Source organism: Pungitius pungitius, chromosome 7 (assembly GCF_949316345.1).
Source record: "Pungitius pungitius chromosome 7, fPunPun2.1, whole genome shotgun sequence".
NCBI classification, from domain to species: domain Eukaryota; kingdom Metazoa; phylum Chordata; class Actinopteri; order Perciformes; family Gasterosteidae; genus Pungitius; species Pungitius pungitius.
Genome location: NC_084906.1, coordinates 18382957 through 18398435, shown reverse-complemented (window position 1 = coordinate 18398435; position 15479 = coordinate 18382957). Strand labels below are relative to the sequence as shown.

General features: G+C 47.7%; 1 protein-coding gene across 1 annotated transcript; it reads left to right on the top strand.

The window, feature by feature from the left end:
• The first annotated feature begins 4782 nt into the window (after positions 1-4782).
• rorca (RAR-related orphan receptor C a) lies at positions 4783-13335 on the top strand. Its single transcript, XM_037469105.2, is given in 11 exon segments — positions 4783-5099; positions 9561-9646; positions 9748-9889; positions 10003-10395; positions 10484-10605; positions 10915-11047; positions 12020-12127; positions 12267-12377; positions 12758-12870; positions 12975-13094; positions 13096-13335. Coding segments are annotated over 11 exon segments (1413 nt in total). The 5' UTR covers positions 4783-5056; the 3' UTR covers positions 13138-13335.
• Positions 13336-15479: the final 2144 nt, after the last annotated feature.

Here is a 15479-nt window from a genome sequence, read left to right as displayed (position 1 = left end):
ACTTTACCACCAAGGGGATAATTAGCGAGCACATAATTACTCTAATGACCTGGGTGTCATGTGTAGATAAAGATAATGGCACCTTACACACCTTTTAAAAAAATGTTAATAGCTATAATAGAGTCAAGGCATCTAGTCTGCCCAATCTGCATTCTCATTTAGTGATTTATATCAAACTATCAACAACGTGTGGTTGTAGCAGGGCCTCCATGTTTGGCTCAAAGGGAGAAAAAACGGCTTCAAAGGTGAAGATTCTCTCTGATTATGGATTATTCAAGAATCTACGTGGGGGAAAAAAATAAGATAACGATGGTTTGTGCGGATGGTTCGTCGAACCCGCTGAACGCAGAGCACCTGAAAAACACGCCGTCAATTACAATCACATGACAGCGAATCCACGCGTGAACACACAGTTTCCAGGTGTGGCGAAAAAAAAGAAGCAAAAAAAACACAGTAATCAAGGCGGTCATTGATCACGGAGGTCTGACATGGTCGAACCTCAGGTCCACTTCGCACTCAGGTCAACCAGTTGAAAAGGGATCCTTTCTCCCTGTCGGTTTGTAAAACAAGCGTTTTCTGAGAGCCAATCCGTCCTGGAAGCAGGACCTCCTTGTGTGTGTGTGTGTGTGTGTGTGTGTGTGTGTGTGTGCGCAAGAGAGAGCTTTTGCGTGCACGCACGCGCACATTTGTGGGTGTTACCACACTTTTCAAGGTAGATGATTCATTACAGGCAAGCCACGGGGTCGGGGGCCCTGTCGGCGGCCGTTGCCATGGAAGCGAGAGATCTGCTTTCAGTATTATCTTCAGATTGTTGGGACATGGGCTTTCAGTCCGTTTCTCTTGATTGCCTCTTGGAGACAATTTCTTGTTTGTTTTCAGTCAATATAAACCGATATATATATATATAGAGCTTAATAAATCTCTCTCTATATATATATATAGATTTATTAAGATAATTCATACTAGGCCTTAATAAAGGATATATATATATATATATATTTCCTTTATAAAGGCCTAGTATCAATTAAATATAAATATGAGCTGGATTTGTCTAAGGCTTGCGTCATGTATTCTCACAGTATCGGTAAAAGGCGCACACACAAAAACACACCGCAATGACACATCTATCTCTCTCTCTCTCTCTCTCTCCATATTGATGTTGGAGCCGACGTTGGTGAACTGGTTTTGAGAGGAAATAAAACATAAAAGCCACGGAGAGACGCACCGATGGGGAGGATTGTGTTTCCTTATTTTACAGATAGTTGTATAAATGTTACGTGACCAAAGGCAGGTTCGTAATGTGTCTCTTGGGAGGTTGTTCTGTGTCTCTGTAGCTGTTGTTCATCACATAATTTGTCATTTTTAAGCTCTATGTTCTCTTTTTGTATCACTTTTCGGTAGAATGCATATAGTCGCTTTGCGTCTCCCTGCAGTGGATGTTGTGCGTCTTCTTGTGGTCTCTTTGCGTCTGTCTTTGGCAATTTTGCATCTTTTTAATGGTCTCTTTAGGTGTTTGTTTTGTGTCTCTTGGTAGCCATTTTGATATTTTGTATGTGTCTGTGGTGACTTTGCATCTTTTTCAAACAAAGACTGACACCTCAACAAACATTTGGTTCATGCCGAGGATGTGGTACCAATATCTTAACTTTCAAAAACTCCAATAACTTTCAGACCTAACAGACAGAAGCCACCCAAATGCCTTTGGATCTTCTCAGCTGATGAAGATCACTGGATTTGAAGGAAGTTGTGAATCCATGACCTCATCTGAGGATCAGTACCATCACGAGAAGATGAACTTTCAGTGTCACTATGCCGGCATACAGACATAAGCTCTGCCATCTTCTCTTCTGGGTCCCTGTATTATCTATTATTAGGCTGTCTAAATGTATTTTGAGTCCTCTATTCCTCCATCACAACCCTGTCACAACCCTGCAAATGCCTGTGGTCGCTTCCTCCCCGTCACGGCTGCCCGATGCGGTATTATCTGATGGAGACGGAGCGCTATCGACAGACTCCGGACCGACTCCCCGACGGTAAATGTCACCTTTAATTGGATGCCTATCATCAGACTACGCAAACGGGCGCGTGAAGCAAACGTGTACCTGGGTGGAGGGTGTGGAGGGTGTGGAGGGGGTGGGCGCCATCTCTAGTATCAGCAGCTGCTGAGAGAGGACAAACACAACAAGTCAAAAGTGAGATGAAGGGCACTCGTTGCTCGCCAACGGTCTGTTTGTTTAGCTCATTGGCTTCGTGCTACCCGTGTCCTCCTCGCCGCAGACACAAAGCCTCCGAGGCCTGTCTTAAAAATGTTTTAAAAGACACTTAAAGACGAGCAACCGAGCCATCTCATAGCTCCATGGAGGACAATTTCACTTTGAGTCCGGGCTCATCGGCATTCTATTTCATGCAAACTATGAGATCCCCTGGAAGCCGCAGGAGGAAGAGCCTCTAATTGGTCACTGAGAATTATGTCATCAACTGCTGCTGCTTAATTATGAAATAAACTGTCAAATTATGGAAATATTGATGGGCCTCTTCAAGCGCACTTCTCAGTCAAATCGTTCGGGTGGAGGAGGAGAAGGTGAATGATTAGTGAGGAAGTTGTACTTTGGAGAAAGGAAAAAAACCCATTTTTAGGCCTACGGATGGTTAGGGTTAGGGTTACAAACCAGAATTTACGGCCTGCACGCAGAGAGTTGGAGGGAGACAGATCGAAAGGGGAGAATCCAGAGGGTTTAGCTGGATTGAGGGAGAGGAGAGAGGATTAGGGAAGCCGCAGTCTGAATCCTAAAATAATCCTCTCAGTATACTGGGCTTTGTGTGCTGTGTGTCCAGTTTGAGCTGTAAAATTGTCATTGCTTTTGAGTTTGAACGTGTAGAAAACACTTCCGAAGGTTTGATGATCACTACAACACCGACCGTGCTGCTGTTTGGTTTCCCCTTTAGTTTCTATCTTTTTCGAGCCCTCGACACACACACACACACACACACACACACACGGTGTGCTTAAACACACACACTCAGGCGCGTTCATTCCATCTGCCCTAATCTGGAAAGCTGGTCAGGAGCTGCATGCCTGTATTCGTAGCTCTAAGCGCCTCCTTCTTTCCGTGCTCCATGTTTGAATTTGGGTGTCGCCATGGTTACGTAAGACTCGGGGTCAGGGGGTGACTGACGTTGCAGACGTACACTGGATGGACGTGTAGCGGCTGTATGGCGACAGAGGGAGAAAAATATAAGAAGACTGCAGATGAGGATCAGGAAGGAAACCATCCAACTGACAAAACCCGTTGGAATGGGAGGAAAAGGAAGTTTACAAGATGAAAATATAATTAAACAAACCCTTACTGCCCCTTTTCCCAGCATTGTGTTATTAAAAGCATGTATTTGGTCAGAAGCGAACACAGTACTGCTCTGCATTTACGTTCAAATGTTGTTGTTTTTTAAACAAGTGCAAGAGGGAGGATCTGCAGAAAACGTCCGTGTGGCCAAGCAGAGAGGAGTGAAGACATACAGCAGAGAGCACTGTGGGGCACCAAAAAAGCACCAGCTTTGATTCTAATATGATTCAGGACAAAAGCGTTTAACAGTGGGGAGAAGAGAGAGCGACTCGCGGGCCCTGTGCTGCTCCACTAACCTACTTACCATAATCTCCCTCTTCTCCTCATTTCATAACCGCGCCCGAGTTAAGCGATACGCCCGTCATCGTAGCTCGCCAAATCAATTATTTTCATCTGCGGTGTTATAATGGATTTTTGTTTTTGTCAGAGTGTCCCCGCTTTCTTTGTCTTGATCGAGACACAAGTGAAATCTGGCCTGCAGTGAGCTCTGGATGCGTCCAAACACGTTACATCCATGCACATTTTGCATTATGCATTTTTTATTTTGCATTTTGAGATTTGTATAGAACATCTGAAAAGATTTTGAAGATGTTTTAAAATATAAAACAAATTGTGTTTGCATTGCATTTATTTCACCCTCGCTGATTTACAAGTTAGAAATTGAATTGCAAACTTCCAGGGAAGGGAAAACAAAACAAAACAACACCCAGCAACCTGTGGTCGGACTTAATTAATGTTTGTTATGCCGGTGAAGTGCCAAAGGGGAACTGAGGACACAAGAGCTTCTTTCACAGATGGATAATTTATTCACAAAAGTAAGCCAATGAATCCCATATTATGTCTCATGGAGAAATGCAGTCTAAAGCTTTAGTCTTCCCTAAACAAACAAACACAGACTCAAATATAACAGAGCAAACATGATGTTTTTCATCTTGCACATTGTAAAGGTTTTTATATTATATGTAATTCAACAACATAAGCGTAAGCGTCTATAATGCAAAAAAATAACATCCATGACTGCGTTGCCTGCATTGTGGTCGTCATGGATCATTCTTAATTATCTATCATTCTAATTGTTGCATAAATGTAAAAAAAAAAGAAGTAAAATGTGTAAAAGTTTAATGTATAACTACACCCTGCTTTTGATAATAAACATAACTTATTTTTTTTAAAATAAATAAATATATATATATATATAATAATAGTGGAGCAAAGTACCTGGGAAATAAAACGGCCCGGTTGTTATTAAACAACTCCCATGCCCGCAGACGCTCCGTGACACACTGCCACACTTTCCCACGCACGCGTGCACTTCCTCGAAGCGCGCGGAGGGGCAAACAGCGCGCACGAGCGCGCGCGCGCTGTGGAGAGGCGCGTCAGATCACGGGGCACGAGGCGGGCGGGGACCGCGGTTTCGGGGGGGGGGGGGGATCAGGTGTAGTCCACGCGCGCCTCAGAGCAGGTTTACAGTCATCGAGCCGCAGAGCAGGACGCAGCCGCGCGACAACCCGTGTGCGTGTTTTGTTGTTGTTGTTGTTGTATCACGGCAGTTCGCCTGAGACCGCGCGGGGCAACGACAGATACGACACTCCACGCGGCTTTTTTTTTTCTTCTTCTTTTCATTTGAAGGATAGAGGATTCGCTGCCGCGACCGTTTTGTCTCCGCCGCGGCGAATAAAGTGCGCGCGTGGCTCTCCGTTTCCAGCTGGAGGCGCATGACTCGGAGGAGTTGGACAGACCTCACCGCCGACATGAGAGGTGAGTTGGTGGAAACCTTTCAGTTAGTTTTGAGTGGGCCCTTTTTGTTGTTGTTTCAAGAGTCGTCCGGTGTTTCTAAAATGACTCTTTTGTTGTTGTTGTTGTTGTTGGAGTTGAGCGCGTTGGAGGCAGCGCGCGCCGTGAAGCGGTCCGAAGTGCGTAGGCTGCAGCTTCGCACTGGTAGCGGACACCGAGCGCTCCACGGGGGCGTTTCTAGGTCCCCCCTGAGGACCTTGAGCATTGCCCGTGAAACGGTCTGAGCGTATTATGCACGTTTCAAAAAGTTTTTTTTTTAAATTTCAATTGCATCGCAACAAAAAGATGTGCGAAGCCTCTTCCTGCAAACTCTGACGCGTTTGTGCATTTGCACAGTTTTGCCTTTGATGAAATGCATGCGTTGTAGCTTTGAATTACTTCATTTCACCGGTGACTCCAGTTATGTAAGAGGCAGGCAGGGGGAAAGGGGGGGGGGGGGCGGCGGAGTGATTCTGATGCTGTCCGAGCCAGAGAAAAGCCGCTGGCCGGGTCTGTTTACGGTGAATGAATAGTCCCCCTTTTTCTGACGTGGTCCTCCCGTTTGCTCAACTCCACTTCACTTCATTCTGACTTTTTTTTAAAGTGCCAACCATTAGTTTGACCAATTTTTCTATAGTTTTTCTATTATCTCTTGTCTTTAGTGCACTAGATTGTTTTTTTACCTCAAATAGCTGACGCTGAGCTGAACCGTGGTGTAAATGCAATAGTTGTAATTCATAAGAAGTGTAAGCGTGTTTTTGTTTTCAACGTCAGCCGTATGGCGACTAGAGAGAGAGGTGCTCCATTGACCTACTTCTGTCATTGAGGATTACACCAAGTGTGTGTGTGTGTGTGTGTGAGGGCCCGTGTCTGTCGTCATTATTAAAGATAAAATATGCGACAGAATGTTCCTCTTTAGAATATTGCAAATATACGTTTTTAATGCGTCTCACAAGGTGCCTGCTGACGTTCTTGTTTTGAATCTTTCACGTGACGTTCTTTTTATGAAGATTTTGACAAAGTGAAACTCCAAAAGCAGCATCTCGCTGAAAGCTCTTTGGAGACGGTGGACTGATGTCGTGCAGAGCTTTTTGCGAGCCCTGTCAGACGGTTGGAGCCCGGGTAGCCTGGAGGGGAGGGGGGGGGGGGGGGTCAAAGGTCACGGTGACAGTTAAGAGGACACTTTACTGAGTCCCCCCAACCTGTCCGTTCGCAGCTAGGTGCCGCTCTGAAGCTTGAACTCTAAACCCGGGCTGCATGCAAGTATGCAGGCAACGTGTCACTACGGCGCAGCAATGGAAACGGGGATTTTTTTATTCAGTGTCTTACCCGAACGCATCTGTTCGCTCGTTTGTTGCTGCGGTTTGGGACCCGCATGCAAAGGTGCATTAACAACAGCAGCATTAGGTGCACTTTATCTTGCCGGGACAATGGGAGGGGATTAGAGGCCCAGCGTGTGAAGACTGGTTCCTTTCGCTAGTTTTTTCAGCATTCTTGTCCCGCAAGTGTGTGTGTGTGTGTGTGTGTGGGGGGGGGGGGGGTTCATAGAAAAGTGGGAGAAGGCTTTGGAATGTAGGACTTCATATTCGGGGAAAATCGGGGCAATCATCCATGAGGCTTTCAGCAAAAAAAAAAGTGGGACTGGGTGGATCAACCGGGATTGGCCGGGTGGAAATTTAAAAAAAAAAAAAGTTTCTCTCAATCAAGTTGTTCACAGAAAGACGAAAAGGAAGTACTTGCACAAGTTTATGACAGCCCAACTGCTGAGTAAATGCTAAACCTGCGCTGCATGTTTAAAGAGTTCGTAGTTGGTGTGAGGTCACGTTCGACCTCCACTCGGTAGCTGAATGGGAGGGTGAAGCAAAGAAAAGCAGTCCTCACTGCTCATTCATAGTAACCAAATACAAAACACACAGTTTGGGGCCCCCGAAATCGAGTACGCAGGTAAAATATGTTTCACAATACTCCTTATCTGCTGTTCACTCCATGGAGGACCCAGAAGGCCCTCAGAATATAGGGAAGGTATACAGCATGTCATGTAAAGTGCAGGGTAAATAGGACCTTGAACCCTGTTCGATTAGCTGGAGTCTAAAGGTTAAAACCAGCAGCGATGAAGAAAAGCGCTCACACACAAAAAGGCTTTTTTTTCTTTTTTTTTTAAGCTACCAGATAGAGATTGATTGTCAGGGCTGAAGCATGTTGTAATGAGGTATGGTATGCCAATTATCATGGGAGGGAATTTCCAACTCTGCATAGCAGGAACTGCTCAAAAAAGCATTCAATTACTGCTTTGTCAGTTAATTATACCCTGGCTATTGTTCAAGCTCGACAAACAAGATATTGATTTAAAACTCAGCCATTAATCCATTCTTTCCCCATCCATGGATAACGTTTTTTTTTTTTTTTTTAAACAGGCAGTCTTTATTACATTTAAACACACATAATAGGTGCTGCGCTGGCTATCTAAACAAGGACCTTCTCCAAAGGAGCTGCGATGAGGGAGAGATGCTGCATCTCAACACGCCTACGTCTACATGTGTGGGGGGGGCAGCAGGATAGTTGTGGAGACCCCCCTTTAAAAGTCTGCACGCTGTTATTTACTCCAAACGGTGCAGGCTCCCCGCGATGAGTTGTGACCTGTGCAATATTTATTTGCAAATAGACCAGAGCGGCAGAAGGGATCTGCGGGCAGCCAACTGCACCCGAGTAAAAATAGATTTGCGGTCCAGCTCAAACGCAGCTGAAATTTCACTCAAATACTTGACATGCTGCAACAAGTTTAAGAGCCGCTTATAGCCATGTTCGTTGCCCCTGCTGTGGCCTAATGTACGAGATGTTTCCACAAGTATTTCCAGATGTTGCTAAGGTCGTAAAAGGGGGGGGGGGGGGGGGTGGGGGGGGGCGTTTCAGCCCTCCGGTAAATCAAACCTTACGTTCTCTTGGCTTCCAAGCCAAAAGAAGCCCGAGTCAGATTTGCTTCCTTCTCAAAACCTGCTAGAAACCAGATTGTTTTCCTTGTGGGCCGCGCCCCCTCGTCCCCCCCCCCCCCTCCGCCCACCTTTCTGCTCAATGGGAAACTGTGTCAGTGGAGCAGCTCTCGCTCGGCGATGGCCGACGGCTCCGCTGGCCGACAGGTGAGTCACCGGCAAAGCTGGACTCCCCAACAGCCAATGGCGGCGCAGGAGCGCCAGGGAGGCCCTGTTGCCAAGGCAACCACCTCTGAATGAGTGTGTCCGTGGAATCCAGCCAGGCGGGCAGTTACATAACAGGTCGAAGCGGGATGAGGAGGGCGGGCGGGCGGGGGGGGGGGGGGGGGATTAAGGGAGCAATAGAACGAGTTTTTTTGCCCCCCCCCGCATTGCCTTTATTTATTTATATCCCTCAGTCGGCCGGGAGGAAACACTCACATGTGTCTCGTGCACTCCACTCAAAGTCTTTGTGGAAGGAAAACGTTGATAGATTTTTCCTCCCCGGCTTATGCCTCTCGTTCCCCCCCCCCCCTGCACACACAGAGAGACTCATGCGATGGTGTTGCTTGTGAGCCTTCAGAAAACAGCCGTTTTCTGGAGAGCTGCTGCTGATGGCCGGTTAATAGCCATCGCTGCGACTTACAGGTTGCCCAATACCCCCTTGTGACCCGACAAAAGTGGTTTAGGGATTGTTTACCACGCCCGGGCTGCACGGCGCTGGATCCGTTTTTTTTTTTTTGTTTTTTTTTTGTGCACCCGGTCCACACAGTCGCAGCCACTCGCAGTGGATTTTGTGGGTTACGATCTTTGCACAGCGGTAATCCTTTTTCACCACAGCGATACCTGCTAACGCCTTGTCATCCGGGGAGGAGGAGGAGGAGGAGGAGGAGGAGGAGGAGGAAGCACAGAGAGAGCCGTGAAACTTTATAACCCCCGAGGCCTCGGCTGACTCCATTGACCCTGCTATTCTGGGCCCGAGGAGGCCCGGCTACCTAAATAAACAACGTAGTGAAAATAACCGGCTGTTCCTGAGTAAGAAGGCTTCAGGCCTCCACAATGGACGCGAGGTGTACAACGTAAACACACGTCCATTGTCTTCTTGACAACTCCGGGTTTCTTTACAATCCTGTGCAGTGACATTTCAAAGCTGGCATCAGAGAAATCTATTTCACGTAGTAACAGTTTTCCATACCAGCTGGTGGTTGTCTTGTTTGAGTTTTAAAAAAACGTGATTCTGCAGAGTAAGTTTGATTTATCATGTGACGGAGGTGTTGTACTATATTGACAATAACTGGCGCCGCCATGATACGCCTAAAAGGAAAATATTGAATGTTCCAGTTACTTCTCTACAGGTCAACACTCGACCAAACGGCACGTGTAGTTGTTAGTTGTTATTTAACTGCGACCTCACCGCTTTGTGTCTTTTTATTTCACTCATATTTCTCTTTCCCCCCCTCTCTCACCCTTCTCCCTCCAGCTCAAATAGAGGTGATTCCGTGTAAAATCTGTGGGGACAAATCCTCGGGGATCCACTACGGCGTCATCACCTGTGAAGGCTGCAAGGTGAGGGGACCGCCCGTCTTCCGCCTTTTACCGGGTTCTCAGACGCCGTGGTGAAAGTAGCGTTTTGCTCACGGTTCGATTGTCCTCGTGTGGTCCCGAAGGGCTTCTTCCGGCGCAGCCAGCAGAACAACGCCATGTACTCCTGCTCACGACAGAGGAACTGTTTGATCGACCGGACCAACCGGAACCGCTGTCAGCACTGCAGGCTGCAGAAGTGCCTCGCTCTGGGCATGAGCCGCGACGGTTAGTTCCCGCCCCCTTCCGTCCGCGGGTTTGGACCAAGCGGGCCACGCCGCCGAATGAACGCCGCCCCCGCCTCCACCGGGTCTTGACTTCTTTCATTTATTTATTTCTAGCGGTCAAGTTCGGCCGCATGTCCAAGAAGCAGCGCGACAGCCTGTACGCAGAGGTCCAGAAGCACCAGCAGTCCCAGGAGGGCACGGGGGGAGGGGACGGCGGCGCCCCCGACCACGCCCGCGTCTACCGGAGGAGCGACGCGGCCGCCGCCGCCGCCGCCTTTGGCGGCCTGGACGACGAGGGCTTCCCGTTCGACATGCCGCCGACCCCCGAGGACCCGGCCGGGGGCTACTGGCGGCTGCGGGGCGCGGGCAGCACCTCGTCGGCCCAGAGCACGCCGGAGCAGAACCACCTGGACATTGTGGACGGCAACCAGCTGCTGCACGACTCCAGGTTCTTCTCGCACGCCATCCCCAACCCGCTGCCCGAGGGCTGCACCCTGCTGGAGATAGGTCAGTGGGGCTGCTGTGTGTGCGTGTGTGTGTGTGTGTGTCTGTGTGTGTGTACGGCATGAATCTGACGTTTTCTCCCCTCCTTTAGAGCGCATAACTGAGAGCGTGCTGAAGTCCCACATTGAGACGAGCCGGTACAGCATAGAGGAGCTGACCAGAATGACGTGGACCTTGTACAGCCCGGAGGAGAGGCGCGCGTACCAGACCAAGGTGCATATCAAACAAGCTCGTGTTGTGGAATGTTCCGTGCCGTGTAAATATAAAGCCGCGCGCGAGACGTTATCATGTAACGCCTACCAAATAAACATCAGCTTCCGAAACCTTCACAAAGAAGTGTATTGAAAATCGTGAATCCACACACTCACTGATGAAGGCGGTAAGGCAAAAGGGAGCAAGTGTTTTCCAACATAAAGCAGCTCAGGGCGTCTTTAGGGGCTGGATAAGAACCCACCAGAGGACAAGGGAGTACAACTTGAATCACAATTCTCTCATCAATGCCCCTCTGTCTTCTCTTTTCAGTCAGCTGAGGCGATGTGGCAACAATGCGCCGTTCAAATCACCAACGCCATCCAGTACGTGGTGGAGTTTGCCAAGCGCATCGTTGGCTTCATGGACCTCTGTCAGAACGATCAGATCATCCTCCTCAAAGCAGGTCAGCGCACGGCGCCCGAAGGGGCAGGGTCCCGTTTCGGGGGGGGGTGGTGGAATGGCCCCCGATTGCGCCACCAAGGGCCTCGACTCGCATGATTCTTCAGGTGTGGGAAGTTCAGGGAAGACTCGGCGACTGCCAAAAATAATAATGAATTCCTAACAATAGACAAACGGCTTCCAAGTGATTATGCGTCCACACCCAAACAGGATCCGCGGTACTACGAATTAAAGCTGTAACCATCAATTAAATCGAATGAGGTCACCAGTAAAGAATGCTTTAATTGATGCCATCATGACAGTAGTAGTTTCACCCGGAATTCTTTTTTTTAACAAACTTTCCTTTTGAAACACGTTCGTTTTAAAGAAGCACTAAGCACTGGCATAGTGAGAGAAGTTAACTTTGTTACGAAAGGTGTTCTTGATTGAGTAGGACATCCAGCACAAAACTAGAATTTGATAGGACAAAGTACCTTTTCCCTTTATCATCGGAACATTTTTGGATTTCACATATTCCAACCACTTAGTTCCTTTCAGCATTTCTTCGGGCTCAAATACTTAATTATAACACGGGTGGATGAAATCCAGCGTTGTGATTGGTTGAGAGGGGGTCACGGGGGGGGGGGCATTATTGAGGGATAATGTACAGTTGCTGTTCAGATTGACATTGTTCCCTATCACTGCGCACTCATTGTAACACGTTAGATTTTTGCGCGACCGTGAGTTGACATTTTAGCTTTAAGCTCTGTGGCAACCGAAAAAAAAACGAAAATGAGACGGTGCGGGACCCAATGCTGTTTACATGCACGTACAAGGGGCTATTTACTTACTATTTATAATTTCACTGGTAACCGTGTTGTAAAATACGGGCCTAACAACTGTTACATTAAGTGCAGCCTCTCGTACCGTATTGCTTAAACACCACTAATTGTATTCTTCTTGTGTGTTTCTTTTGTTTTTTTGTGTGGGTCCACAGGCTGCTTGGATATTCTTCTGATTCGAATGTGTCGGGCCTACAACCCGGTCAACAACACGATGCTCTTTGACGGAAAGTTTACAGCCGCCGATCTGTTCAGAGCGCTTGGTGAGTGGACTCTCTCTCTCTCTCTCTCTCTCTCTCTAACTCTTTCTACCTCTAATGGAAACGCATATGATGAATGAAAGCAACTTTTTTTCTAAGTTTCTGTTTGGCTGACAAAGTTCCTGCTTCCCCCTCCGCCCAGGCTGCGACGACCTGGTGAACGCGGTGTTTGACCTCGGTAAAAGCTTGAGCCGCGTGCAGATGTCCGAGGAAGAGATGGCCCTCTTCAGCGCTGCTGTTCTGCTCTCCCCAGGTGAGATCCGATGTCTTGAACTATATTTATATATATATCTGCTCATTGCAGTGTTTTTACAACACAACCAAGACGGCGGAATCAAGAGTCCCCTCGTCATCAAGGTCATTTGGTTCCACAAAAGCTTTTGGCTTGTTACCAAACTGCCTAAAGTTGCACAACAAGTTTAGTGGCTGACGACAATGCGCTAAAGATAAAGATAATTATAGTTAATTGCAGGTTTAATTTGTTTACCAGCTGATCATTATCGTAACCCAAGCCTGTTCCCTATCTCAGCCTGAGCATCTTTTTTAACGAAACTGCCGTCACGTATTGGAACGCATGCGAAAATAATGAAACAATGCGAATGAAACCACCTGGTCACTCTTGATTCCCCTCAGACCGACCGTGGCTGACGGACGTCGAGAAGATACAGAAGCTGCAGGAGAAGGTTTACGTGGCGTTGCAGCTCTGCCTGCAAAAAGAGGGCGCAGCCGAAGAGAAACTGGCCATGGTACGAACCCTGCAGCTGCCATTGCGCTGACATGACGCTTTAATGGATGAATTGGTACTCATTTCTTTTCTTTTTCACTTTGCTCCCCTTTGTCGTCTTCCCAGATGGTGTCTAAGCTTCCCGTCATGAGGTCCATTTGCGACCTTCACATGGAGAAACTGGAGCTTTTCCGCATGCTGCACCCTGAAACCGCGTACACCTTCCCTCCTCTTTACAGGGAGGTTTTTCAGCAGTGAAATCACCTTCCCAGACTCCACACAGGGTTAGAAAAAAAACCACCCGGCCACGTAGAGTGGGGGGGGGGGGGGGTTCAAATGGAGACATTGAGGCGTAGGGAAATGGGAGGTGGAAATATGTGGCAACCAGCTGAGGCCAAAAAACCAACCAGCAGCTCAATGACAATCCTGCACGCTACACTTTAGGACGACACTCCGCTCAGCTGTGAGCGACCCCCGACCCCCCCCCCCCCCCCCCCCCCCCCCCCGCGGAGGAGCCCCCACTGGCCCCCGCAGGCCGGTCGCGACCGACGCCGCGGGAACCCGCTGCCAGGCCGCGCGGGCGCACGTTACCTCCTTCTTTCGGGACTTATTGGGGGGGAGTGGCCTACATAATAAAAAAAAAATACTACTTTTTCTATGAGACAACGTTAAAACTTCTCTGATGACTTTGGCCGTTCTCAGAGTTCCTGCAGGGCTCTCGGGGAACGTACCTCCTTCTCCCTTCACCGCTCAAGGCTTGAAGTACAACGTACATGCTTGAAATCGTGGAGGTTTGCAGCCTGTTTCGGTTCTGCGGCTTATTACTTCACCCGATACTTTTGCAGTTTTGTAATGTAATGAACAAAAAACTGTTCAAAAGGGACCACGATCTAACTCCCGGAGCACAAAACAAAGCACTTAAATGATCTCTGTAGGTATTCGCGACAGCACACCCACAGAACACGTATGGAAAGAGAGCTCGCTTCTTTTATACATAATCTAAATAATAAACACCCGTTTAATCATGTAATAGAAGAGCAGTCGTGGTTGAGGTGGTGGGGGTGTGCTTTGTGCTCAGGTCTCAGACACCGCCGGCCCAAACCTTTGGGATCTGGGGGAAAACAACAGAAAAATATAATGGAATGTATAACTATGGCACTTTTGAGTCCAAAATGAACTCTTGGCACACAAGTTTTTTTTTTTTACGGGTCTGCACTCAGAAGGCCATCTGTGGAACATTGTATGAAACCCAGTCAGAAATGCCAGATCCCCTTCACCGCCCCCCCGCGCTGTAGATGAGCTGCACGAACAAGTTTCCGGGCGCGCCACCGACCGCCGTGGAGCTAACGAGCTCCTCGCGTGGAACAGCGCCCGGGACCGTCCCACCCAGGAGGGGAATGCGCCCCGCCCCTCTCTCATCCCTTACTACCTCACCCTCTTCAAACACTGCATGTCGCGGTCGGCGGGTTGACAGAGCCATCAGCTACCCCCCCCTGAGCTTCTTCTAAAATTCTGCAGTACAGGATTTCTGTCCTAGAGAAGCTACTAGAAGAGAATAGCTTTCTTTTTCCTTTTTTTTGATCTTAAGCACTCTGAGGCATCGGATGTCTAGCTTTATTTAATATGCCCGCCTGGTTGTCTTCGCACTGCTGGGACGGTGCCGTTCAGCCATACTTGACCTCGCGTTGCTTGAAGGGGTATTACCCTCATCTGGGTACGTGTGAAACAGCGGCGCGGTGGGATTGTGCAATAACGTCTTTCCCCTGTTTTTGGTAATAGCACATCAGCATCATCGCGACAAACAACCTTTATTTAGAATATAACGTACCAAACACTCTGCCAAGGGTCGGCACTCAGCTGACGCGACAGTCAGGGGACACGTACAGATTGTAACAAAGTGCACTACTCTGCAAGTGCAGGATGTGAGACGCGCTGCTTTGAAAGGATTCAGTGTAGTCTGTTGCGGGGTCGGGGGGGGGAGGGGTGTCTGCACTCACATTTCCCGAGTTACTCAGGGTGATAGCTTGGCTCTCTGTCCCACAGTGTCTGCAGTTAGTGTTCGAGCTAGCAAGACACCCTTGCACCAACATAGAAGACCTTAAAACCGTTGATCACTGTGTCCAGTACATGTTGTGAATGTTTTATTTCCAAGTATCAAAGACCCCCCCCACCACCCCCCCTTTCCACTATCATTAGTGAAAGAATATGTTGAGTTTGAGTCATAGACAAAACAGGATATTAAAAATAGTAAATATATAAGGTGGGTTATAATCTCTGAATCATGTGTTGGTTTTGTTGTGATCTTTTGTTTCTAAATTTGTATCCCTATGTGTTATCTTTTTCAGTTTAGTGTCCTTTTTGTCTTGGAGCGTTTTAATTCTATTTTTTTAAAGAGCGTTTTAAAGATGTCACCCTAAAAGTTATCTTTTGTCATGATCCTTCTGTTTATATGTTCACAATATTTTAAGATTATTGTTATTTAATCAATATAGATTTGAATAAGGAGTCATCTATGACATGCTATGGATATACAGCCTAAGAGTTTTTAACATAATGTGTTATTGCACAATGGTGATACAAAATGTGGATTTAAGAATGTAATGAGTCTTTTTATAATTAAAATAAAAACTT